Here is a 27,465-nt window from a genome sequence, read left to right as displayed (position 1 = left end):
CTGCTCATTCCTACAGGACATGGAATGTGTCCCTCAGATGTAGTAACCCATAACCCGTCGGTCACTGGGCACTAGGCATCAGCCGTCCAAACAGGGTTGAGCGGCCCTACATGACTCATCTCCAAAGATGGACAGGCACAATATGATATGCATATGCTGCATAATAATATGACACAAAATGCAACATATAAGCATGCAAAACCCGCTGGCTATCTCAGTCTGTACTTACGTACCTTTCTACAGGCAGTCCTAGCAGTCCCACTCTAGGTTCCAAACCTATCATCAGCACTACAATGCAAATACCCATGCATCATTTATTTAAGCTCTAAAAGCCTTAACTAAGCTATTGCATACTCCTAAATAATTTAAGGAGACCATAGCTTTACCTGCGTTCGTCGTCAGCCCGCTGATGACAATTTGTCTCAAAACTAGGCCACAGCTCCGCTACGACGCCTGGATCGCTATGCCACTTCCGGATTCCTCATTGGATGCCTAGATCTCCCTAGATCTGAGTTAGAAGGCTTAGTAATCAGAGAGAAGAGAGGGAAAGGTGCACTCCAAATGAACCCTCGGCCCATATATTTATAGGCAACGTTCGGAGCCTCCGAACCCGGTTCGAAACGTCCGAACACGATCGGAACCTCCGATCCCATCTTCGGAGCGTCCGATCGCCCAATATTACGTCAGCCATGATGTCACCTTGTTGACGTCAGCGATGACACATGCCCTGGTCCCGATCGGAACGCCCGATCTCACCGATGGAGCTTCCGATCTCGATCGGAGCCTCCGATCCTGACTTCGGATCCTCCGATCCTGTTCGGAACCTCCTGACTTAGTTTGGAGCTTCCGAACACTCCGGACCCTCGGGACCTTCCCGGCTATTTTGAGTGTCCTGGATCCATTTCTGGACTCCGTTAACCCTTTAGGAATTTTCTTAATTACGTTTTACTTAATCCAACATTATTACATGCTTAATTACTCATTAATCGTTAATTCTGGATACGGGTCACTACATTCTCCCCCCCTTAAAAGATTTCGTCCTCGAAATCTAGGGTAGAACCTCGAGAACATATTAAAGACCCTTGCCCGAGTGTCTGGTCGAAATAGCTTCCGACAATTCAGACTCTTGTCGAATCCTCTACAAGCTCCATTAATGCTGAACCGTATTAACATTCTTCTAGCTGAAAAACCATTGCGCTACTGGTCGATAGTCGAACTCTTCTAGCGCTAGAGTACCACAACACTGATACGTCTTCCCTTCTGACCACGATCCCCCTGATCACGAAGGATACAAACATCCGTTTGACCGAGATCATCATCTCCAGGAAAAGTCTTAGACTGACGAAGACCAAATCATAACCTGATTGGCTTACGACAATCGTCGAATCACTAATCAAAATTAACCATCTAATGGTTCCAAAAGTTCTCGGTGCTCAACACCTCTAGTCAGGAAACACTATTTCCAGCACTGTGCCGACACAACAAAGCCCAAATTCTCCTCAAGAGAATCTAGTTGACACCAAGCTATACTCCAACATAACTGATCAACTTGATTCCAGACTGGTCATCCTTCACATGCTCTACCGAAGCAAACGAGCTTCCCAAGCGATCACTGGGAACTCAGACCATCCAGTCTAGTACCAATCACAGTTCATGTCTCTTAGTATAACTCAGCACTGTGTCCTGATGAGAACCATCATCGCTTGCCAATAATGATACTAAGTCATCTTCTAGCCATTGGCCTGCGAAGCCACGCATATACTGCAATAGAAGTCATTACACCTCTGATGATCTGCATCATCTCAACCATAGGTTATTCACCCATGAATCTCAATCGATAGACATCCTCTGGTTAGTTATACATACTCGCAATCACTGTACACTGATCAAGACTAAGGCAAGCTCTCACCAATGTGTTCGACTGGGACATTCCACAGTACACAGACATATGGAAACGCTTCCTGTTTCGTCTCGAAACTCGACAGTCATTGCACTTGGTATAACTCAACTCGGAGTCTCTGATGATACCATCATTGCTCGTCCCAACCTTACAAGGTCGAATTATAAAGTTTCTGGAATTTAAATCCCAACGGATTCTCAAATCATTCCCTTGCTGAACGCATCCGTCTCAGCACTGAACGAACTAATTCGTTGATTCCCTATTCGATCCTGGAAACACTTGTGCTCGAAGTAACTTGCCACCCGACGCACATCCGAATATCGTCCATTGCTAAAGCACAATATCCTTGACGAATGGTCCGCACTGATGTGGCTTGTCGACTGGAAAGAACAAAGTTGCTTCATCGCTATCTTGCGAAATCTTCAATTTCCACAATAATCTTGTTGGCTACTAAATCGATCTACGACTGCCTCGATCATCCCAATGATCTTAAGCACCACACGATGAAAATTTGTGACACACCCTGCCGGATCTCGAGAACTAGGTCTCAGCAAATGTCACACCTCACAATCAAACAACTGATGTCCATACAAGTACACATTCCTCGTTGGATCTCAATCCAATGATATACTAAGACATCATCACAAAAGCACTATCCTGGGAGTTACCAATTCCTTCGCTTGTTCCTCCTATCAAGTTAACATGTAACTCGACCATACAAGTCAATCATAATCTTTCGGTAGATTAGTCCCTGGTAACCTAGAGACCCTAAATCATCCGAATTGTCAAATTCTCTGAGATGGTATCCAGTACTCATCCCATAAGCACTACTCGACAAAATACTATCCCAAGTATTTCTTAATTGCTACATCCTGATCAACCCTGATTGGCTCAACCAATCGAACTCGTCGATCTACTTAAGCTCGCACTTATTAGATCAGACCACCACTGATCATCCAACCTACATGGCTCGGTCAATAACCATGACTCAGCTGCCACAAAGAACCATTTCCAAACGGTGTCAGATCACAGTACATAAGTAGTTTACTTGGCACAAGTCCTGCGCCTTTTCAGCACTACTAACCGCTGCTTCGTATTCTAAACTTAATCATCCTAACTCTGACAGAGTTACCCAATAACCACTAGTAGTCACTAGCACAGATCCCGTGCCACCTTAGCACTACTAATCGTTGTCTTGTTAACCCAAGGCAAACATCAAGATAAACTAAGCCCATTCCATCCCATGGAAAATCCTACGCTCAATCTCTGAAAATATCAGGCATTACTTAGCGCAAACACTGCACTAACTATCCTTGCTTCGTTCATCCAGGATGAATATCACGATTCGTCAAATTCAGAATCATAACTAACGAATCTCCAAGATTCTTACAATCTTCAAACACTCTCCTAATTATATCCCTCGCTAAGATTGTGCAAAAATTTAAGACTAAGGTAGCTTACCATGTTAACCCACCTGGACAACCACCAAGGCTTCACGGGTATAGGCCACGCTTCCCTCATATATCAGATAGCTCTGTACAATCCTTAGCGTCTGACATAATCTATCACAGATGAAGTCAATCATCATGGAGTAGTCCTCGTATTCGAGTTTAAGTCTTAAAACAACATTCCATCCAGTATCTTGGATAATTCCTATCACAAGGAAATTCTAACCACAACTCTGATGACAACCCCTAGTCATCGCTAGTAGGAATCCGTCCACCTACTAGATCCACACGTCTAGCAGTAACCCAAAGGTTAAAATCTATCTGCTTAGAGTACACACTTGTCAAGAAAATCCCTCCATGACTGGTTCCTACAGCAGAATACTCAAACTATATCTCTGGCACACTAGACGATATCGAACCATCAATATCAAACCTGATATCTTAATCCAAGGTCATACCCTGTCGTGATTGTTACCAAATCCCTAGACTGAGTAGCCTTCCCATCGCCAATCCTGAAGCACAAAGGCTCCCAGGTATCCTCTAAATTACAAGGACTCCAAGAGTAACACTGGCATAGGGTCGCGCTCCATCACGTCTAGTCATGGTCATAGTCCACAACTCTTGGCATATAATGGACCTGGTATCCCGATAAAAACCCATCATCACAAGTCTCAACCTAACGAAGGTCAGACAGCCTGTTCTAAGGAAACAACCTAGAACAATGTTCTAAACCGAACAATACCCTTAATGCCTCTAGATGAGTCCACTCATCGCTGGCACTAACATAGTCCACTGACTAACTAGGTCAATCCTAGGAAAACGCCTAGACTAACCACAAGTCAAACAATCACAGTCGGCCCACTCAAATCCCATGAGCTACACCAGTTGAACGCTAATCAACTAAACCCAATCCAAACTTCCGCACAATCATGCAATCATCCACGAATTGCTGGATAAATAAAACATGTATCACTTATTTCAAGTTATGTACAATTCTCTTTATTACAATCTCATGTAATACATATAGTATTCAAAATACAATGAAATGTACAATCGAACTTGAAATGATACAACCAAAGTATGATGATTTATTACAACTGAAATACTGTTTACAACTACATCAATACAATATTTAAACCATCGTACTAGTCTTCGTTTCTTGAGCATGAAGCTTCTAATCGACACACGCATCGATACAAGCATACCCCGACCAAGTCTCTCTACATGTCCTCCTACTAAGAACTCTGGAGAAATGGCTCGTGATAGCTAACCAGCTATGCTCTGCGTCAGTGCATGTCAGTCGACCCCTTCTGCTCACGATCTACCATCAATGTTCTTCTTGTACTCATATCATGCTTTTGAACATGAAGTTTCCCGTGTGCCTACCGAATGCATCGGTACAAGCATACCGGCAAAACTATGTTCTGCATGAGTTAATGACCTTACGCTCGAAACCTGTCATGCCTGAGGCACTCGAGGCATTCCCTGGTAAAGGTCTATCTGACAATCTCTCCAACTACTAGTGGAGAATCTTCAGAGTAGTGTCATCATGGTACGGACGATACTGATGCAAACATAAAGTGCGTCCCATCCAATCCTCTGCCACTGCCTCTGGCATCCGGTACTTGATCCAAAACTAGGATCCACCTGAGTAGAAATCTTCAAAACTCGAACACGATCCATCACTCATGTCCGCACTTGCTGGTATCCCATAAGCCAAATCTTCAGAAATCCTGCCGATGATGATAGTCTCTAGGCAAACTAATTGCCGCATCATCACCTCTTCCAAGGTCGCATCAATCCTATAAGGATAACCCAAAGTCTTATCTCTATATCCCAAGTCTCTTGCATTCATTCGCTCTGATACCAAAAATGTAGAGACCCTACCCGGATCCACTACCTAATCATAGTTAAGAGCATAATTAAGCATGCATTAAAATAAATCACTGCGGAAGACTTAAATAAAAGCAGACCGACAGAATACAACCGGTTAAATAAATTCGATTTATACAACCAAATCGAATAAATAGCCTAAAGGTAAAACCTACAGCTAATCCTGCTGTCTTCACTGGTCGCTGGCTACTCCAAACTCCTGGTGCTCAATCCTGCACCTACACCTGCCCCGTCGAATGGGGTGTCCAGATACACAAAAAATACTGGATGTGAGCTCTAAGCTCAATACGAAAGCACTGGGTAAAACATACAAATATGATGCATGCAAATGATAGGGTATCCATATCTGGGATAACTGTATACAACTGCTCAGTAATGGCGCCTAGGACATGAGTGGTACAACCCGGGGAGCAAACCCTGCGTACACTGCTCATTCCTACAGGACATGGACTGTGTCCCTCAGATGTAGTAACCCATAACCCGTCGGTCACTGGGCACTAGGCATCAGCCGTCCAAACAGGGCTGAGCGGCCCTACATGACTCATCTCAAAAGATGGACAGGCACAATATGATATGCACATGCTGCATAATAATATGACACACAAATGCAACATATAAGCATGCAAAACCCGCTGGCTATCTCAGTTTGTACTTACGTACCTTTCTACAGGCAGTCCTAGCAGTCCCACACTAGGTTCCAAGCCTATCATCAGCACTACAATGCAAATACGCATGCATAATTTATTTAAGCTCTAAAAGCCTTAACTAAGCTATTGCATACTCCTAAATAATTTAAGGAGACCATAGCTATACCTGCGTCCATCGTCAGCCCGCTGATGACAATTTGTCTCAAAACTAGGCCACAGCTCCGCTACGACGCCTGGATCACTATGCCACTTCCGGATTCCTCATTGGATGCCTAGATCTCCCTAGATCTGAGTTAGAAGGCTTAGGAAACAGAGAGAAGAGAGGGAAAGGTGCACTCCAAATGAACCCTCGGCCCCTATATTTATAGGCAACGTTTGGAGCCTTCGAACCCGGTTCGGAACGTCCGAACACGATCGGAACCTACGATCCCATCTTCGGAGCGTCCGATCGCCCAATATTACGTCAGCCATGATGTCACCTTGCTGACGTCAGCGATGACACGTGCCCTGGTCCCGATCGGAATGTCCGATCTCACCGACGGAGCCTCCGATCCTGACTTTGGATCCTCCGATCCTGTTCGAAACCTCCTGACTTGGTTCGGAGCTTCCGAACCCTCCGGACCCTCGGGACCTTCCCGGCTATTTTGAGTGTCCTGGATCCATTTCTGGACTCCGTTAACCCTTTAGGAATTTCCTTAATTATGTTTTACTTAATCCAACATTATTACATGCCTAATTACTCATTAATCGTTAATTCTGGATACGGGTCACTACAGCTATGCTAGCTCGGGAGCTCGGCTAAAGTTCCTACAAGAATTTGCCAGCTCAGCTTGAGAGCTAAGCTCGGAAACTTGGAAGCTAAGCTCGACCATCTAAGCTCAGCTCGGCCACTTCGACTGGCGTTCTAAGAAAATATCCGACCTTGCAAATGTTTATCATGATTCCCTTGAGGAGCTCAGCTCACCTTTGGGTGTTAATATTATTGTTTATTATGCTTCCCTTGGGGAGCTCAACTCACCTTCGGGTTTTAATATTATTGTGTTTATTATGCTTCCCTTGAGGAGCTCAGCTCACTTTTGGGTGTTAATATTATTGTTTATTATGCTTCCCTTGAAGAGTTCAGCTCAGCTCACACCTTTGGGTCTAAGTGTTATTTTTGGTGTTTATCTTACTTCTGCTCAGAGAGTAAGCTCAGCTCGTTTTTGGATATCGAGGAGGTCAGCTTAAATTTTGATAACAATAAATAAACAATGTAGTAAATGAGTTTGCATAATAAAGCAAAAATTTAAATGTTTACATCCACCATAACAGAAATCAATGCTCATTCTCTCCCTCCCCTTCACCCTGCTCGGACTTACCCTCACCTTCCTTGACTGCCTCTCCTGAGGTGAGGAAGAGGGCAAACCCATCCAAATCCAAAAAATATACTGGGACCCCTTCAGGAGGATAACCTGCTGCCCTGAACTGTTGGGTACAACCCTCAAACCCTTTGGATAGGTATCCATAGGCTTGGGAAGCTACCTCGTCCATAAATTCATCGGACTTCAGGAATGCCTCCTTGAAGCCCTCATCTCCCTTGGACAGATCAGCTCGGGACTCTTTTAGTTCTTGAAGGGCCTGAGCAAGTTGATCATGGGACCCCTTAAGTTCACTCCGAAGAGCTTCCTTTTTAACCTCCAAAACTCGGAGATCATTTTGTTGCTTCAGCTGATCTGCTTGGAAGCCCATCTGCATCTCTTCCATTTGGGCTCGGAGATTGGCCACCTCCCTTTCATGAGCAAGCTTTACGTTCTCTGCTTCCTGAATAAGCTCAGCAACATGATCTTCATAACTTCGGGTATCCTTTGCTTCCGAGCAATGGAAGCTCGGAGGGACACCTCGGCGTTCAGGGCGGCAGTCTGACGAGAATAATGAGATAATTATGGTACTGAGATGAATGAAAGAAATGCGCTAAACATAAGGGGGATAGAAAAGTAAGTTACCTCAGCTGAAGCAGTGTTTGAGCGTTGTAGCAGCTCGGCCCATCCAAGGCCTTTTACAAAGTCTGCGTCAGCCTGGGAGACCATGTCTCGGAGGACTGAGCCGACAGTGGGGGTAGGCCCTACCCCCACGATGCGCAAAGCATCATGGTACATATCAAAAAAATTGGTCCTGCATCGGACCACAGGTGTCTAAGGTTTTTCCGCCCTGGCCTGGCATAGAGGCATCACCTTAAGAATAGATGACTTCCCGGAGTCCAGCTCCACCACCTCAGGACGGGGGCTGGAGGTGGCCCGCCTTTTCAAGCCCTTAGAAGGAGTGGTGGATGGCTCGGATTTGGTAGCAGCTCGAGGTGAAGGGGCCTTGGATTTGGCTGAACTCCCTTCAGCCTTTCCCACCGATGGAGTAGCTGTTTTATTTTTTTCCAGCATCCTCTTCATAGCAGCATCCATAACTCTTTTTTCTGCACAGGACATAAGGAAGGTCAGGTCAGGAAATAGTAATAGGGATAATACTAGTAAAGTAGAGCACGGGCGGGGGAAGGGCCATACCTATGTTTTCTCGAACCGAAACATCGGCCGAGCTGAGCCCATGGCGGCAGAGCAAATCCTCCGCCAAAAGGGTGGCGGTATCAAAGAACCTCCCCCCTACAACCCTTTGGGCTCCAGTTAACAATTCCCCTTGTCGTAAGCCCAGAACGGGAACAGGTAAAAGGGGGATAGCCTCTCTCCAGACCGAGCATATATCCCAGTCCTCGGAAGGATGGACAAAAAAAAAATTATTCTTCCAGTTCTTGTTTGAACTAGGAGATCCATTGAAAAACTTGCAATTGGGACCACAGGAAAAATAAAAATAGCCCTCCTCAGAACGCTTAGGGAGCAGAAAATTGAAAATGGTGAAACAATTAACCTCAAAACCTAGAGTCCTAAAAAGAATTACAAAACTACAAAGAGTTCGGAAAGAATTAGGGGTGAACTGCCCTAAGTGTAGCTCGTAGTATCTACTGAGCTGTTGGAAAAGGGCGGGGGAGGGGAAACCTTAGACCTCCCTCTAACTGATCTACATAAAAGGTATAATATCCCACGGGGGGGTTGTTTGCTCGGTCTTCAAGTCAGGAATGATGAATTTGTAATCATTAGGGGCATGGGATAGAGCTCTTATTTTGTCCTCATCCGAAGCATCTAACTCGGAAGGGTACATCTCATACAATTCCACCGCAGGTGCCTCGGGGTCATCACCTAGGGCATCATCCCAAGCCAAGGTAGTGGAAGAAGCAGGATCCTTGCCTTTAGGCTCTCCTGCTGGAGTAAGAGCGAGGGAATCAAATTGATCCACCTCACATAACACTTCGTCTGAGCTTCCAGAGTGAGTTCGGGAAAAAGTGGCCATGAAAGGTATTTACTTACTTAGGAAGCTCGGAAACTTGAGAGAAAGGGAAGAAAGCAAAGAAGCTTAGAAAAGGAAGTTAAGAGAGAATTCACAAAATCAAGAAGTGGAGAAAGTGAAAATGAAATTTTTTACAGCAAAGGGCTATTTATAGAAAGCTCAGGTTGAATCGGACCGTTGAATGTAGACAGGTGGATGGCTCAGATTATCTGGAATTCAAAAGGTTATCGTTACATAGTACTTGTCAGAATGACAACTGGGCTCGATGGGGCACTTCAGCTCGAAATTCGCTTGGGGTCATCTCAGAATAAGAATAACGAACTTTGAGTCTTTGACCTCAGTTCGAATTTTGAGGGGGGGACTTGTGATACCCGGAGAAAGAAATCATCTCAGCTCCTCAATGACCCTAAGATAAAAGCTCGTCCCTAATCAATAGGGACTAGCTCAGGAGCTCGGGAGCCTCGGGAGCTCGGGAGCTCGGCCAAGCTCCCCTACTATAATTACCAGCTCGGGTCGGGAGCTCGGCCTTGGAAGCTCTGGAGCTCGGCCAAGCTCACCCACTATAATTACCAGCTCGAGTCGGGAGCTCGGGAGCTCGGCCAAGCTCCCCCACTATAATTACCAGCTCGGGTCGGGAGCTCGGGAGCTCGGCCAAGCTCCCCCACTATTATCAGCTCGGGAGCTTGGGAGCTCAGTTCGGCCCTGATGCCAGTAGGGGGTTTGTAGTAACCCGTATCCAGAATTAGCAATTAATGAGTATATTAATTGTGTAATCATGTTTATATTAAGTAAAACATGATTAAGGAAATTCCAAAAGGGTTAACGGTGTCCAGAAATGGATTCAGGACACTCAAAATAGCCGGGAAGGTCCCGAAGGTCCGGAGGGTTCGGTAGCTCCGAACCAAGTCAGGAGGCTCCGAACTGGATCGGAGGATCCGAACTCAGGATCGGAGGATCTGAAGTGGATCGGAAGCTCCGTCGGTAAGATCGGACATTCCGATCGGGACCAGGGCACACGTCATCGCTTACGTCAGCAAGGTGACGTCATGGCTGACGTAATATTGAGCGATCGGACGCTCCGAAGATGGGATCGGAGGATCCAATCGTGTTCGGACGTTCCGAACCGGGTTCGGAGGCTCTGAACTCCGTTTATAAATAGGGGGCCGAGATTTCATTTTCAAGTGCACCTTTCCCTCTTTTCTCTCTGATTCCTAAGCCTTCTAACTCAGATCTAGGGAGTTCTAGGCATCCTATTGGGAATCCGGAAGTGGCATAGCGATCCAGGCGTCGAGGCGGAGCTGTGGCCTAGTTTTGAGGCAATTGTCATCAGCGGGCTGACGACGGACGCAGGTATAGCTATAGTCTCCTTAAATTATTTAGGAGTATGCAATAGCTTAGTTAAGGCTTTTAGAGCTTAATTATTTATGCATGGGTATTTGCATTGTAGAGCTGATATAGGCTTGGAACCTAGAGTTGACTGCTAGGAACTGCCTGTAGTAAGGTACGTAAGTACAGACAGAGATTGCCAGCGGGTTTTGCATGCTTATATGTTGCATTTGTGTGTCATATTATTATGCAGCATGTGCATATCATATTGTGCATATCCATCTTGTGAGATGAGCCACGTAGGGCCGCTCAGCCCTGTCTGGACGATTGATTTCTAGTGCTCAGTGACTGACGGGTCATGGGTGATTAGCATCTGGGGACACATTCCACGTCCTATAGGAATGAGCAGTGTCGACAGGGTTTGCTCCCCGGGTTGTACCACTCATGTCCTAGGCGCCATTACTGAGCAGTTATATACAGTTATCCCAGATATGGATACCCTATCATTTGCATGCATCATATTTGTATGTTTTACCCAGTGCTTTCGTATTGAGCTTAGAGCTCACGTCCAGTCTTTTCTGTGTATTTGGACACCCCATTCGACGGGGCAGGTGTAGGTACAGGATTGAGCACCAGGAGCTTGGAGTAGCCAGTGACCAGTGAAGACAGCAGGATTAGCTGTAGTTTACGCCTTTAGGTTATTTATTCGATTTGGTTGTATAAATCGAATTGGTTTAACCGGTTGTATTCTGCCGGTCTGTTTTTATTTAAGTCTTCCGCAGCGATTTATTTAATGCATGTTTAATTATGCTCTTAACTCTGATTAGGTAGCGAATCCGGGTAGGGTCGCTACATTTATTGGTATCAGAGCATATGCATGCAAGAGACTTGGGATATAGTAATGAGACTTTGGTTTATCCTTATAGGATGGATGAGACCTTGGAAGAAGTGATGATGCGGCAATTAGTTTGCCCAGAGGCTATCATCATCGGCAGGATTTCTGAAGATTTGGCTTATGGGATTCCAGCAAGTGCGGACAGGAGTGATGGATCGTGTCCTAGTTTTCAAGACTTCTACTCAGGTGGATCCTAGCTTTGGATCGAGTACCGGATGCCAGAGGATTGGTGGGGACTTACTTGATGCTTTCATCTGTACAGTCATTACCATGATGACACTACTCTGAAGATTCTCCACTAGTAATTGGAGAGATTGTAAGATAGACCTTCACCAGAGAATGCCTCGAGTGCCTAAAGCATGACAGGTTTCGAGCGTAAGGTCTTTAACCTCATGCAGTACATGGTTTTGCCGGTATGCTGATATCAATGCGTTCGGTAGGCACACGGGATACTTCATGTTCAAAAGCATGATATGAATACAAGAAGAACGCTTATGGTAGATCGTGAGCAGAAGAGGTCGACTGACATGCACTGACGCAGAGCATAGCTGGTTAGCTATCACGTGCCATTTCTCCGAAGTTCTTCGTAGGAGGACATGTAGAGAGACTTGGTTGGGAGTATGCTTGTATCGATGCGTGTGTCGATTACAAGCTTCATGCTCAAGAAACGAAGACTGGTGTGATGATTTAAATACTGTATTGATGTAGTTGTAAACAGTATTTCAGTTGTAATGAATCATCATACTTTGGTTGTATCATTTCAAGTTTGATTGTACATTTCATTGTATTTTGAATACTGTATGTATTACATGAGATTGTAATAAAGAAAATTCTACATGACTTGAAATAAGTGATATATGTTTTATTTATCCAGCAATTCGTGGATGATTGCATGATTGTGGGGAAGTTTGGATTGGGTTTAGTTGATTAGCGTTCAACTATTGCAGCTCATGGGATTTGAGTGGGCCAACTGTGACTGTTTGACTTGCGGTTAGTCTAGGCATTTTCCTAGGATTGACCTAGTTAGTCAGTGGACTATGTTAGTGCCAGCGATGAGTGGACTCATCTAGAGGCATTAAGGGTATTGTTCGGTTAAGAACAATTGGGCTTTGTTCTAGGTGGTTTCCTTGAGAACAGTAGCTTGTCTGGCCTTTGTTAGGTTGAGGCTTGTGATGATGGATTTTCATCGGGATACCAGGTCTAGTATATGCCGAGAGTTGTGGACTATGACCATGATTAGACGTGATGGAGCGCGACCCTATGCCAGTATTACTCTGGGAGTCCTTGTACTTCAGAGGTTATCTGGGAGCCTTTGTGCTTCAGGATTGGCGGTGGGAAGGCTACTCAGTCTAGGGATTTGGTGACAGTCACGACGAGGTATGACCTTGGATTAGATATCAGGTTTGATATCGTCTGGTGTGCCAGAGATATAGTTTGAGTATTCTTCTATGGGAACCAGTCTTGAAGGGATTTCCTTGAGGAGTGTATACTCTGAGCAGATAGGTTTTAACCTTTGGGTTACTGCTAGACGTGTGGATCTAGTAGGTGGACGGATTTCTACCAGCAATGACTAGGGGTTGTCATCAGAGTTGTGGTTAGAATTTCCTTGTGATAGGAATTATCCAAGATACTGGATGGAATGTTGCTTTAAGACTTAGACTCGAATACAAGGACTACTCCTTGATGATTGGCTTCATCAGTATTGGATTATATCAGACGTTGAGGATTGTGCATGAATATTTAAGATGTAGGGAAGCATGGCCTATGACCGTGAAACCTTGGTGGTTGTCCAGGTGGGTTATTGAGGTAAGCTACCTTAGTCTTAATTTGTTGCACAATCTTAGCGAGGGATATAATCAAGATTGTGTCCAAAGATTGTGGAAATCTCTGGAATTCTTTAGTTATTCTTCTTGGACTTGATGAGCCGTGGTGTTCATTTTGAATGAACGAGGTAAGGATAGTGAGTCTAGTGGTTGCGCTAAGTACTGTCTGATATTTTCAGAGATTAAGCATAGGATTTTCCATGGGATGGAAATGGGCTTAGTTTATCTTGATGTTTGCCTTGGGTGAACAAGACAGCGATTAGTAGTGCTGATGTGGCACGGGATTTGTGCTAAAGACTACTAATAGCTATTTACTGGTTATCAATCATGAGTGCGTTGAAACCAAAGCGATTTTGGTATTCCAAGCGTTTGGAAATAGTTCTTTGTGGCAGCTGAGTCATGGTTATTGACCGAGCCATGTAGGTTGGATGATCAGTGGTGGTCTGATCTGATAAGTGCAAGCTTAAGTAGATCGACGAATTCGATTGGTTGAGCCAATCAGGGTTGATCAGGATGTAGCAATTAAGAAATACTTGGAATAGTATTTTGTCGAGAAATGCTTATGGGATGAGTACTGAATACCATCTCAGAAAAATCGAAGATTTGAGTTATTTAGTCTCAATGATCGCCAGAGATGAAAATTCGGATGATTTAGGGTCTCTAGGTTGCCAAGGACTAATCTACCGAAAGATTATGATTGACTTGTATGGTCGAGTTAGATGTTAACTTGACAGGAGGAACAAGCGAAGGAATTGGTAACTCCTAGGATAGTGCATTCTTGTTAAGAAGAAAGATGATATTGATCCAATCAATTGCTTAGCAATAGCAATAGGTCAGGAAAGGATCATGTTGTTGTTTCATGTAAGAGTTTTCCATTGAACAACAATAGTGAAGATTGTTGACCGGACATTTCGGTTAAGTGAGGGCATCTATGTGTACCATTGTGGTTGGATCCGACGAGTAGTTGGGAATGCTAATGGACATTAGCAAGGAGACATCAGTTGTCTGATCTGTGAGACATTAGCTAGGATCTGATCCTCGAGATCTAGCAGGTTGTGTCACTAGTCTTTTAGCGTGTGATGAACGATGTCTCTGAAATGACAGAGATAGTCAAGGATCGACTTAGTAGCCAACGAGGTTTGCCTTTGGGGTCGAAGATTTCGCAAGACCGTGACGGATCGAGTTATTTCTTTCGAGTCAGTGAGTCACATCTATGTAGACCATTTTTCAAAGATATTGCGTGGTAGCAATAAACGACAATCAGAGACACATCGAGTGGCAAGTTACTTCGAGCACAAGTATTTCCCAGGATTGACTAGGGAATTAACGAGTTAGATCGTTCAGTGCTGAGACTGATGCGTTCGACAAGGGAACGATTTGACTATTGAGAATCCGTTGGGATTTAGTTCCAGGATTAGTATGTTCAACCTTGGGAGGTTGGTATGAGCTGATGGTATTATCAGAGACTCTGAGTTAAGTTATACTAGGTGCAATGACTGTCGAGTTTCGAGACGGAATAGGAAGCAATTCCATATGTCTGTGCACTGTGGAATGTCCCAGTCGAGCATATTGGTGGGAGCTTGCCTTAGTCTTGATGAGCGTACAGTGATTGCGAGTATGTATAAATATCAGGAGGACGTGCATCGATTGAATTCATGAGGTGAATAACCTATGATCGAGATGGTGTAGATCATCAGAGGCGTGATGACTTCCATTGCAATGTATGCGTGATTTCGCAGGTCAATGGCTAGGAGATGACGTAGCGTCATAAATTGCAAGTGATGATAGTTATCATCAGGGCACAGTGTTGAGGTTATACTAAGAAACGTGGACAGCAGAATGTACTAGACATGATGGTTTAAGTTTCCAGTATTTCTTGGGAAGCCGGTTGTGTTTCAGGGAGAGTAGGGAGGATAACCAGTCTAGGGAACATTGCGAGCAGTTACGTTGAAGTATAGACATGAACAACTAGATTCTCTTGGGGAGAAATTTGAGTTTTGTTGTGTGGGCACAATGTTGGGAAAAGTATTTCCTAACTAGAGGTGTTGAGCACCGAGAACTTTTGGAACCATTAGATGGTTAATTTGATTAGTGATTCGACGATTGTCGTAAGTCAGTCAAGTTATGACTTGGTCCTCGTCAGTATAAGATTTCCTTGGAGGATAATCTTAATCAAGCGGGTATTGTATCCTTCGTGGTCAGGAAGATCGTGTTCCGAGTGAAAGAAGTGTCAGTGATACGATACGCTAGCGCAAGGGAAGTTCGATTGTCGACCAGTAGCGCAGTAATTTTCAACTGGGAGAATGTTAATGCGGTTCAGCATTAATAGAGCTTATATAGAATTCGACGAGAGTCTGAGTATGTCAGAGGATATTTCAACCAGGCACTTGAGCAAGGGTTTCTGATACGTTCTCGAGGTATTACCTTAGATTTCGAGGACGAAATCTTTTAAGGGGGGAGAATGTAGTAACCCGTATCCAAAATTAGCGATTAATGAGTATATTAATCGTGTAATCATGTTTAGATTAAGTAAAACATGATTAAGGAAATTCCAAAAGGTTAACGGAGTCCAGAAATGGATTCAGGACACTCAAAATAGCCGGGAAGGTCTCGAAGGTCCGGAGGGTTCGGAAGCTCCGAACCAAGTCAGGAGGCTCCGAACTGGATCGGAGGATCCGAACTGAGGATCGGGGGCTCCAAAGTGGATCGGAAGCTCCGTCGGTAAGATCGGGCGTTCCGATCGGGACCAGGGCACATGTCATCGCTTACGTCAGCAAGGTGATGTCATGGCTGACGTAATATTAAGCGATCGGACGCTCCGAAGATGGGATCGGAGGATCCGATCATGTTCGGACGTTCCGAACCGGGTTCGGAGGCTCCGAACTCCGTCTATAAATAGGGGGCCGAGATTTCATTTTCAAGTGCACCTATCCCTCTCTTCTCTCTGATTTCTAAGCCTTCTAACTCAGATCTAGGGAGTTCTAGGCATCCTATTGGGAATCCGGAAGTGGCATAGCGATCCAGGTGTCGAGGCGGAGCTGTGGCCTAGTTTTGAGGCAATTGTCATCAGCGGGCTGACGACGGACGCAGATATAGCTATAGTCTCCTTAAATTATTTAGGAGTATGCAATAGCTTAGTTAAGGCTTTTAGAGCTTAATTATTGATGCATGGGTATTTGCATTGTAGAGCTGATATAGGCTTGGAACCTAGAGTGGGACTGCTAGGAACTGCCTGTAGTAAGGTACGTAAGTACAGACTGAGATTGCCAGCGGGTTTTGCATGCTTATATGTTACATTTGTGTGTCATATTATTATGCAGCATGTTCATATCATATTGTGCCTATCCATCTTGTGAGATGAGCCACGTAGGGCCGCTCAGCCCTGTCTGGACGGTTGATGTCTAGTGCTCAGTGACTGACGGGTCATGGGTGATTAGCATCTGGGGACACAGTCCACGTCCTATAGAAATGAGCAGTGTCGACAGGGTTTGCTCCCCAGGTTGTACCACTCATGTCCTAGGCGCCATTACTGAGCAGTTATATACAGTTATCCCAGATATGGATACCCTATCATTTGCATGCATCATATTTGTATGTTTTACCCAGTGCTTTCGTATTGAGCTTAGAGCTCACGTCCAGTCTTTTCTGTGTATTTGGACACCCCATTCGACGGGGCAGGTGTAGGTGCAGGATTGAGCACCAGGAGCTTGGAGTAGCCAGTGACTAGTGAAGACAGCAGGATTAGCTGTAGGTTACACCTTTAGGTTATTTATTCGATTTGGTTGTATAAATCGAATTGGTTTAACCGGTTGTATTCTGCCGGTCTGTTTTTATTTAAGTCTTCCGCAGCGATTTATTTAATGCATGTTTAATTATGCTCTTAACTCTGATTAGATAGCGGATCCGGGTAGGGTCGCTACAGGGTTAGCTTGGTATATTGGTTCGGCAACCTTGGTGAGCTAGCTGGGATGTTAGTATTAGTGTTTAAAGTGAGTTCAAGGGTTCAGAAATAACTCATTCATCCCTTTCCATATGACTCCAGGGAGAGCAGCAATATAGAGTCCTAGTGATTACAGTTCGGCTCAGATAAGATGTACAAATCAATAATTCCTTTGTCGAAGGAGATCCAGACGAGATCTCCGCCTATATGTTCGGGATCGTGATCCCAGGATTCTCGGGTTCTTGATTAGGAAGGTAAGCGTAAGATCCGGAGTCCTCTCCTATAATTACCAGGTTTATTTTCATTATTCGGATCCTAATTTTTCACTCGTATGAAAAATTATATTAATTATTTTATATAAAATTTACAAACATAAAATCAATAATTAAAATTTTTATTAATATGTTTCTATTATTATTTATTTATGAAATGATATTTATAATTAATTATTATATTATTTTTTTTTTATTTGTCGTGATTCAACCCGCGGGCCAGCCCGCCTAACCCTAACCCATTTGAGTTGGGTTGAGTTGAGGATTTTCAGCCCGCCAGGATGGTGGGTCGGCTCACCATCGACCCGCCAAAAGGTGGGTTTTTGGTGGGCCGGCCCGCCCCGCCATGGGTTGGCCTGTTTGAAAGCTTTATATATATATATATATATATATATATATATATATATTTATATATATTAAATTAAAGTTGTTATCCAAACAATGCCTAAATTAAAGTTGTTACAAATCCTTAGTTATTCAAAATACTCCTCCGTGCACTTAAATATCACAAAAACTTTATTTTGCATCCGACTTTCTTAAGCTCCATAAATTACTCCATAGCCTTAGTTGCCGTTGTGTGATGTTAACGATACTCCGAATAACTACTAGTAGAAATCGTTCCATCCATTAGATTTATCCGTTTTGGAATATCATAATATTGAGAACAAAACAAATCTGCTCAGATTGATCAGTGCCGGCCCTAGGGGGAGGCCACCTAGGCAGCTTCCTAGGGCCTCCACTAGGGTGGGGCTTCAATTTTTTTTTTTAAAAAATACATTATATATATATATATATATTTATATTTTTTTCATTCAAAATTTAGATGAAACATGGACATCAAAATATTTTGTAGAAATTTTGAAAAGATAATTTTTGTGATTTTGATCCTTTCTTTTCTTTGTGTACAAGAGGGGGGAAAAAACTCTCTTTATAAAATACAAAGCTCTTTTTTCGATAAATTTCTTCATTCAAGCGAGTAAGGTTGCTCAAAGTGGGTCAATTATAGTGTCGTTTTTTATTGAATGTGATTTATCTTGTATGTTGGTAATTTTGTTTGGTTTTTAATTATTTGATTTTGTGGACTTTGGTCTTCGGGATTCTAATTCCTTGCCAATTTTAGTATTAAAATTATAATTCATATTTGTATTGTTAGCTTTTTTGTCACAAAAATAAATTGTTAATGTTTCCTTAATACGATGATTCTTACTATTTTTGTATTATACATTTTTTTTTTAGTTTTAGCTTTTTTATGTTTTTATACAATGTTTATGTCATTATTTTTAGTTGCAAGAATTTTGAATTTTTTATTATTATAAGTTATTATAGTATTGGTTCTTTCTTGTTGGAAAATTTGACAGTAAATAAAAGGAGTTTTTAATCTTTTATTACGATCTAAAATACTTTTTATGTTGTGTTTATATTAAATCTCGTATCAACAATCAATCTTTGTTATTATTTAAATTATTTTTTGTATTTTTTTTATTAGATTTACATTGTGAATTATGATGGGTAAAAGAAAATTTGAATATAGAAGTTCAAAGAGAAAAAAGCAATAGATTTATTAAATTATATATTACCGATCATTATGTTTATTTTATTACTAGTTTATTTGTAATATTTTTTTATTTAATTAAAAAATTATATAGACCTTAAATTACCCTAGGGCCTCTAGCTAATATTCTGGAGACGGCCCTGAGAATGATTACTCGTCAAGAAAAATCCCTTCCAAGACTAATTCTGACAGCAAAATCCAGAAATCTGTATCTTTGATGAAAGCTAAACCATAACTAATTTCTTTGGATACTAAATCTAGTATCAAATAAATTTTCATGAGAGAATCCAAATGTCGAAAAACTACTCTTACTGTGATTGTTGCAAAACACCAGACTGAGGTAGCCTCCCCATTAATAACCATCTGAAGCAAGAAAAGCTCCCAGACATCCTCTGAAGCACGAAAGGATCCAAGAATAATACAAGCATAGGGTCGCGCCTCCTCTACATCTAGTCATAAATCCTCAGTTTTTGGTATTGAACAACTTATTTGGTTTTAAATTATTCTATGGAATATGTCAAGTTATAGCTAGTATATGGACGATGAGTCCAAGTATCGATCCCACAGAGACTGTAGTCAATTCTCAAGATTTGATTATTTTACTTTATCTTAGACAAAATAATAAAAAAGATGCGATGAGTTAAATAAAAATTCAATTACTAACAAAATAAGAATTAAAATAAAAATTAAAATAGTTGAAGGATAAATTTAATTAAAACGAGACAACCAATATATATGAAGATATCGAACTAATTTATGAATCCACGTGACACAGACTAAAAATTATGTTTAATCCAATCAGAGAGACAAATAGTCAAATTAAATGTCTTCTTCCATTTCTGGGTTTTGGCAACCTGTATTAATTAATTGTGAAGAAATACAGATTGAAGTTTCTAGTATATTCTAATATCATATAAGCGTTTTTCATTGCCATTTGCCACATCGTGCCGATGACAAAAATATCAAAAGTCACGGTTTCGATTTCCGTATTGAAAAAATGACATGAATGTGACTGGTCATACGTATATTTATAAAAGGAAATGAATGATTTCCCTTACTTTCATTATTTACTTTTGATCACATATAGAACGATTAGATCGATTGGCTTCTTGATCATATCTAATATCTTGAGTCAATGTAAATTACACAATCCCGTTCTTTTTTAAATCTAGGTTTATAAAATATGTATTGAGTAATATATTGAAATGAATAACAGGCCTGTCTAGTACTATGTCCTTCAAATTTGGCAATTTATATTTTTGTTTATAACATCTAAGTTATAAGAATATCCCTTAAATTTTTAGTATATTCTAATATCATGATAAGCGTTTTTCATTGCCACGTCCTGCCGATGACAAAAATATCATAAGTCACGGTGATCATCATATTAGAACATTTATAAAATTTTTTTTATAAAAAATGTTTTATAAAACGGACCCTTAATTAAAATGTTATAATATATAAATGTCACGTACTTTGGACAATACAACTCCTGTAATTGTAAATGTCCTCGAGGAAACTCACAATGTATTTCTATATATACATCAGTTAGTTCACAAACTATTACAACACAATCACATCATCTGCCCGCGATATTTGAATATTGTTTATTTACACAAGGGGTCCGCCCTTCAAATACTCCGTGTACGCCAATGCCACCAGCCCCACCATGGCAAACCTCCCATTCCATAGCTCTGCGTCGGACGACATCAACCCGCCGGGTCTCGATTTCGAATCCGCGCTTACGCCTTTGAAAAACGGGACAAGAGATGCCAGCGAGAACAGAATAGCCGTCCCCATGAACCACTTGTAACCCCCGCTTTGTATCTGCGTGAAGATGTCCTATCCTCTTGTTAATTCGACTGCAATGGCCGTCGTGAATCCGAGCATGGCTAGGCGGCCGTTGATCCTCTCCGCCGCAGGCCCGTTGAAGGCCATGATGTCTGTAGCCTTGGTGCTCTCCTGGAATATCATATAATTTAATTTCATATGTTAGTACAGAAATTAACCATATGCATACAAAAATAAGTGAAACCATGCACCAAATTGTTCTGATCTGAAAGTACCTCAGGTTGTGGCGGCGGCGGCGGAGTTGAAAACACCTGTGGCGGAACTGGAACGGCTGCCCTTTCTTTCTCATCAGCAACATCACCACCATTCTATTAAATCAAATTATTTATTAATTATTCATTCAAATATTAAGTATCAAAATATATATACATGATAAACATTATATTAATTAATAATATTGTATTCACCTGATCTGCCTTGCTTCGAATTGCTCTGGACTTCAAGTAGTCCTTTTTAAAATATGGCACATTACTTCTCAAAGGAGCGAACTCGCTCAAACCAGCGATTCTTGAACTCAAACCAGCTCCGCATATCACTTGCATCCCTGTTGCCATAATGTGTGTTTGTGTGTGTAAAAGAATTAAGAAACTTCGGATTTTGTAACGTAGTCGAAGTGGAAATGGATTTTGTACAAGAAATTCGTATGTGTTTTGAATATGGAAGAGTATATGAAATGGGCTCATTTATTTATAGTTGCACGGGTTATACAAGATTGTGGGCAGTTTTTAGGACACGTAAAATTGGGTAAAATGTTTACAACATGGTACGTAACATGGATTCCATGGGCACCGCACAGCTAGCAACTCTCTTAAAAAAAGGAGAATATGGGTCGAATTTGTTGTATATACTCAGATTCATGGCTACCGTACACATTTTCTTTACGTGCCCTGTCTTCTGTAAATTAGGTCTCACGAGAGGCAAATCTTGTCACTATTTAAGGGCACGGCTTTCATTGTTCTAAACAGAAATATGACTTCTTAATTAAACCATATATATTTCACTTTATTTTTTAAAAGAATATATATATAATATTATATTCAGTTATTTTTGCCGCTTCTGATTTGTGTTCCTTGCAGGCATACATCTGTCCCTACATCAAGAGTAATGGTTGCCACGTTATACATACCAGTACTCGTGCACGCAATTCAATCCGTTTTTTTTTTTTTACCAAAAATCAAAAATAAAAGTTGAGAATAATTTTAAAAGTATTTTTTTATATAAATTAATTAATTTTATAAAAGTGGTTTTTGGTAAATTAGTAATTTTCATTAGATAAAAATAAAATGATTTTTTGATTTTTTTTAATAATTAAATATATATAAATTAAAGTGTAAAAGTAAAGAAGTTGGTTTTATCAACGTACTAACCCCTCAATTTTAATAAAATAGAAAAGATTTCTTGAGTGAACTTTAAAAATATTTAGTTATGAGATATTTGTTATGTGAGCGACAAACATCTATCAATTGGGAGATTTTTTTCGTTAAACTAAAGGCCTTGTAAGAACAATTGTGGAGTCAAGATTTCAAATATACTAGGGTTTGAATTTTTTTTTTGTAGGAAGAAGAATGTTTACTAGCTAGAATGGCGTAAAGTAAATTACATCGAACATATAATTTATATTAGCGATCGAGGCATACACGATATGTGTGCGATATTTGTACTTGAATATTAAATATAACATGAGTAACTACGTGTGTTATGATGTCATTTAAATTTTATCTAAAATTAAATGTGTAGAAAAATAATTGTATCTTACCACACAGTTGAAATGACATAGTTGTTGATATCGTAAAAGTGTAAATAAACTTGAACTAAAAAATTTGAAAATACAATCCTAATATTCATATATACATGTTTGTCGAAGCATAATAATTTTTTTAGCTAAAACTCCAATTATATTCCTGCATATCAATATTTGAGCTTAAAATTCTTCACGACCACATGGATTTTTTATGTGCGGACCAATAGTAATCATCAGGAACCGAATACTGTTGCTGCATAAAATTCAATTCATGATATTATAATTTTTAGCAAAGTTATAGATGAAAACAATTAACATTCTAACGTACCAATAGTAAAATTGCAAGAAATTAACAAAGTTCATGAAAAGTATTTCTTACTAATTAAAAAAAAACTTGCGAAAATAAAAATTTAGGCTACCAAGAAGAACACAACATAAAATCACATAGTCATCAGCATTATTTAATTTTGGTTTTTAGACACCGAAATTTACCAATAGAAAAATTTGCAACAAACAATGTCCATGAAAAGTAATTCTCACTTATTTAAAAAGAAACATGAACATAAAATTTTAGGCTAGCAAAAAAAAAACACAACATTAAATCACATAGTCATTAAATATTTTTTAATACGTGGTATTAAGAAACCAAAAAAGGGAAGCACACAAAAAACATCAAAATTTGTAAATTAAATAAAATAATGTCAAAACAACAAAGTAGTAATAATTTGTATTTTTAGTTAAATAATATTTATAGTATATATCAATTATGAAACTATGTTTGTAAAAAAATTATATTTATAACTTAACTACAACTTTGTGTAATCAAAACATAAAACATAATATATATTGAGCATGTAGGGCTCAGAAGTAAGGGCTGTATCGCACAGGAATCCTAAACCTCGGTACCTTTATGTAGCAGATTAAACAAATGTACGTTGATAGTTTTGCCCACAGAGCGAAGATCATAAAATTGAAATTGCAGAAACAATTAAGATTTCACAAGGTAAAGGATGCAAGAAAGAATGGATCTACCCGTATCCATGAGGAGAATACACATAAGGAGTAGCTATGAATGGTGTAATGGACCGGGTGCATCCCTCTGCCTCTGGCCCATCTGGCCTCAGCTCTGGGGCCCGCGACCATACTAATGATCTTCTCCCTACCTGAAAAGGGAAGTTTTTGCCCTCCGAAGGATTTGAACTTGAACCACCAGGCATATATCCAAGTTCAACTTAATCATAGTACCACTTGAGCTAGGCAGAGGGATGCACCCGGTCCATTACAAGTGGTGTCTTAGCTGGAAACCCCATGTAAGGGTTGGAACATCGGGGGCAGAATTTCTTTATTCCAGGAACATTGGTCCTCTTGGTTGATACCTGAAACATTATCAAAATACTTCAAGAGAAAAAATGGACAACATATCAATCTCGGAAAGGCAGCACTTATGATTTGATGTTCAATAATACTACTTTATGAAGGCATGTGTTGAATATGCGTAATAGATATATGCAGGACGTGGCTTGACCTTCAACTGTCGGCCATGAAGTTCCGATTCATTAAGAAGTATAGCTTGTTCAACAGCTTCTGATTCAAGAAACTCAACATATGCATAACCCTTCGGTTGCCCAAACTTGTTAGTCCGATTAGGTACTCTATTCACAGTCCCACGTGATTGGAATCGCTGCTGAACATCCTCTGGAATACATGAATAATCTACCTGCAAATAAATTTTCATCTCAAGGTTTAGCATCCAGAAAGGTAGAGGAAAGAGGAACCAACTAAAAAACAATAGAGTTCATAATGAGTGTTGTATTGAATCCTGTTATAGCTAAAATTTAAAAAAAATATTTATTATCTTAAGGGAAATGATACAATACTAAAAAACATAAACATGCGCTTCAAAATCTCCAAACACTACAACACATAGTGATTCCAAGATTTAGTTAGAACTTTTAGAAAAGTTATTCTTCAAAAATTCCTTTTTTGGTTTTTATTCTTTTTTGGGCGTTCATTTTCTTCTTCAATTTTTTCTTACTGCACGTGAACAGCAAATATTAAATCCTCACATACATTTATGTAAAAATAAACATATAAATAGAACAAAAGGAGAGAAATTTAACATGATTTAATATGAATTGAAGAAAATGTGGGATAAGCTGAGAAAATGGTGTAGGAAGTTGAGTGGATGAGTTTAGGACTAAAGTTAACATATTGACACGGTAAAATAATTTTCTAGATTTCATGGTGTCATGACCTAGTAATGCAATCGTTTATATAAGGCCTTTAACAACATTTATTAGAGCGTAGAGATGTCAAAGTTGAAAGTAAAGTGAGTGAATGACACTTACTTATAATATCAGATAACATAATACAACAATAAAATAATGCACAACTATCAGAAACAGAAAATATTTATGGATTGTAGATAAAATTTTCTTCATTATTTAAACAGATTATAGTATTTCTTAAATAAAAAATAAACTGACGCTACTCATCAGTACAATGGATAAACACTTACTTCTTTGTCTACTTTTGAGTTATTGATGGTGGTTGACTTCTCTATGATAGGCGGGTAAGTTGTGAGGCTTCAATGTGACTGAGAGGAAAATAAACATCGATTAGTTGATATCTGGCATGTCATAGCTCAGTATGACTGATAATTAAATACATAACATAATGAAATTTTTTAAATATAAAACATTCCCAATGTTGTATGGTAAAATGATGTCAATATGTTTATGTAAAATATGTATATTTCAAGAAAGTTAATGTTGAAGTAATTTTATTAGAAGAAATTAACAAATGGATGACGAAGGAAAATAGGAAAATAAATATATTATTTCAAGTACTATTCGCCTGTGCTAGCGGATGACGCACACGCGTTGCATGTATAAAGTAACATGACTAATATTTTTAAAGCAAATGATAACACGAACACATATTATATAATGTAATATTTATTGTCCCCATTATTGATTCATAACAAAGATTATGTCATTGAACCATAAAATATATAAGCATCCATTATGAAACTCCATGTGTTTATGAGAATATATTAATTTAATCTTTAAATAAAAAAAATTAAAATTGCGACACAATGACTTAAAACTGAACGTAAACTAAATTCTATTTAATTTCATGACAATTAAATTCTCTCTTTTTTTTCCCAAATTGATCGTATGATACTGAAAAAATTAACCAAAAAAAAGAAAAAGAAAAATTGATTTTAATCTTAGAAGACAACTCACATAAACCACATGAACAATCCATGATTCAACAATGGGGAAAAAAGAAAATCAAATGCTAGGAGAAAAAACACTATGTTCTTAGCACATCCCACATGTCTACATGTCACCTTTTCGAAAGACCAATAAGTTCAATATTTTCAATAAGAAAAAACTTACCGCATAACAATACATTTAGATATAGAAATCAGTGAGACATATTTTTGGGGATCGAATGTGTGTGTAGGAGGGGAAGGGGGGGTGAATACACATTCTTAAAAATTTAACTTTAATGCAATGTGATTGAGCAAATGTTAGTTTACTCAACCGATTTTCTTTTAGCTTTCTAGATATATAAGAGCTACTTAAAGTAGTGCGGAAACAAGTCTCACTAAACTAAATGATAATGATGAAAATAGTGTAATGAAGTAGCGTAAATAAACACAGATATGTTTATGGATGTTCGGAGCTCAATCTCCTACGTCGCCCATTCTTACTCGTAGAAAGGATACACTAGAAGACTTTGGTTATTACAACGTCTTGCAATACACCCGATCCAAGTTAGGACTTACCAAATGACCAAAATGAAACTCCTTGATTCATACTGATAAGATTTCAAGTTATTATCAAACTTTCTTCAGTTGATGATGATAAACTTCTAAGCTTCTTGAAGGCTTAGAATCTCAAATCCTTGTAGCAGATAATGTTCTTTAAACAACAGCTGGATTTGAGTAACATTTGGAAAGATCTCTTTGTAGATCGGATATGCTTTTGAGCGAAGGGTTGAGTGAGAAGTCGAGTATTCGAGAATGGTTTCAAGTGCTCAAGTATGCAAATCTTTTTGAACGCAACTCTATCTTTTATTCTTGATAAGCTCTGATATTTATATCAGCTTTGTCCAACGTCTTTTTCCTTTTGTCAAGGGTCGGAAACGTCTAGAGTGTCAGATATCCTTACTTGATTTGTGAAATGTGATAATATCTTCTGAATATCTGTACTTGGAGCGCCTTAAATTGTTTATTCAATGTGTTTTCACATTAAATGCTATTTATGGTTTTCCATACTTTATCAGACGGCTCCTTAAATGCTTCGTCCTTTGCATTTAAGTTGTCTTGTCAACTTTCCGGAAACTGGGAATTCGTGACTTCTTGAATACGACAGATATCTCATCAAATTATGAGTTCAGTAGATATACTAGCCTTTGATAACTCAAATCAGTTGAGCGTTCGACGGTTGACGTGCTTAGCTCGGTTGACAGATAGCGGTTGACATGCTTAGATCAGCTGATACTGCTCATTCAAGTTGATATCTCTTGGTCAGCTGATGTATTGGAGACGGTAGACTTCTCTTGAACACCTGTTGTACATGTAAACGACGGCTGATCTAAAACAACGAAGTATTGTTTTGTTATCACCAAAAGTTAGGATTCAACAATTTCCGCTTTTTGATGATGAAAAAACCTAGGCCTCGAAAATCATTATGAAGAATGTTTACGAAATGAATTCATTGCGAAAATGAATTACATTGATACAAAACATGTTTCAAGCAATTATTGATAAAACGCAATAAAATCCTATTACACCTACG

At 40.0% G+C, this 27,465-nt stretch overlaps 1 protein-coding gene across 1 annotated transcript in view; it reads right to left on the bottom strand.

Annotated features, from left to right (window-relative positions):
• Positions 1 to 21,537, bottom strand: part of LOC140860162 (early light-induced protein 2, chloroplastic-like) — a 30,983-nt gene extending 9,446 nt beyond the window's left edge. The window contains exons 1-2 of the mRNA XM_073263014.1: positions 21,321 to 21,537; positions 21,129 to 21,221 (exon numbers count right to left, since the gene is read on the bottom strand). Coding sequence (XP_073119115.1) covers positions 21,129 to 21,221; positions 21,321 to 21,467 — 240 coding nt within the window. The 5' untranslated portion in view covers positions 21,468 to 21,537. The remainder of the gene's footprint in view (positions 1 to 21,128; positions 21,222 to 21,320) is intronic.
• Between the last annotated feature and the right edge of the window lie 5,928 nt (positions 21,538 to 27,465).

The sequence above is a fragment of the Henckelia pumila genome, chromosome 1 (genome assembly GCF_033568475.1).
Source record: "Henckelia pumila isolate YLH828 chromosome 1, ASM3356847v2, whole genome shotgun sequence".
NCBI classification, from domain to species: domain Eukaryota; kingdom Viridiplantae; phylum Streptophyta; class Magnoliopsida; order Lamiales; family Gesneriaceae; genus Henckelia; species Henckelia pumila.
Note: the sequence above shows the minus strand (reverse complement) of the source record. Positions and strands in the feature narration are given on the sequence as shown.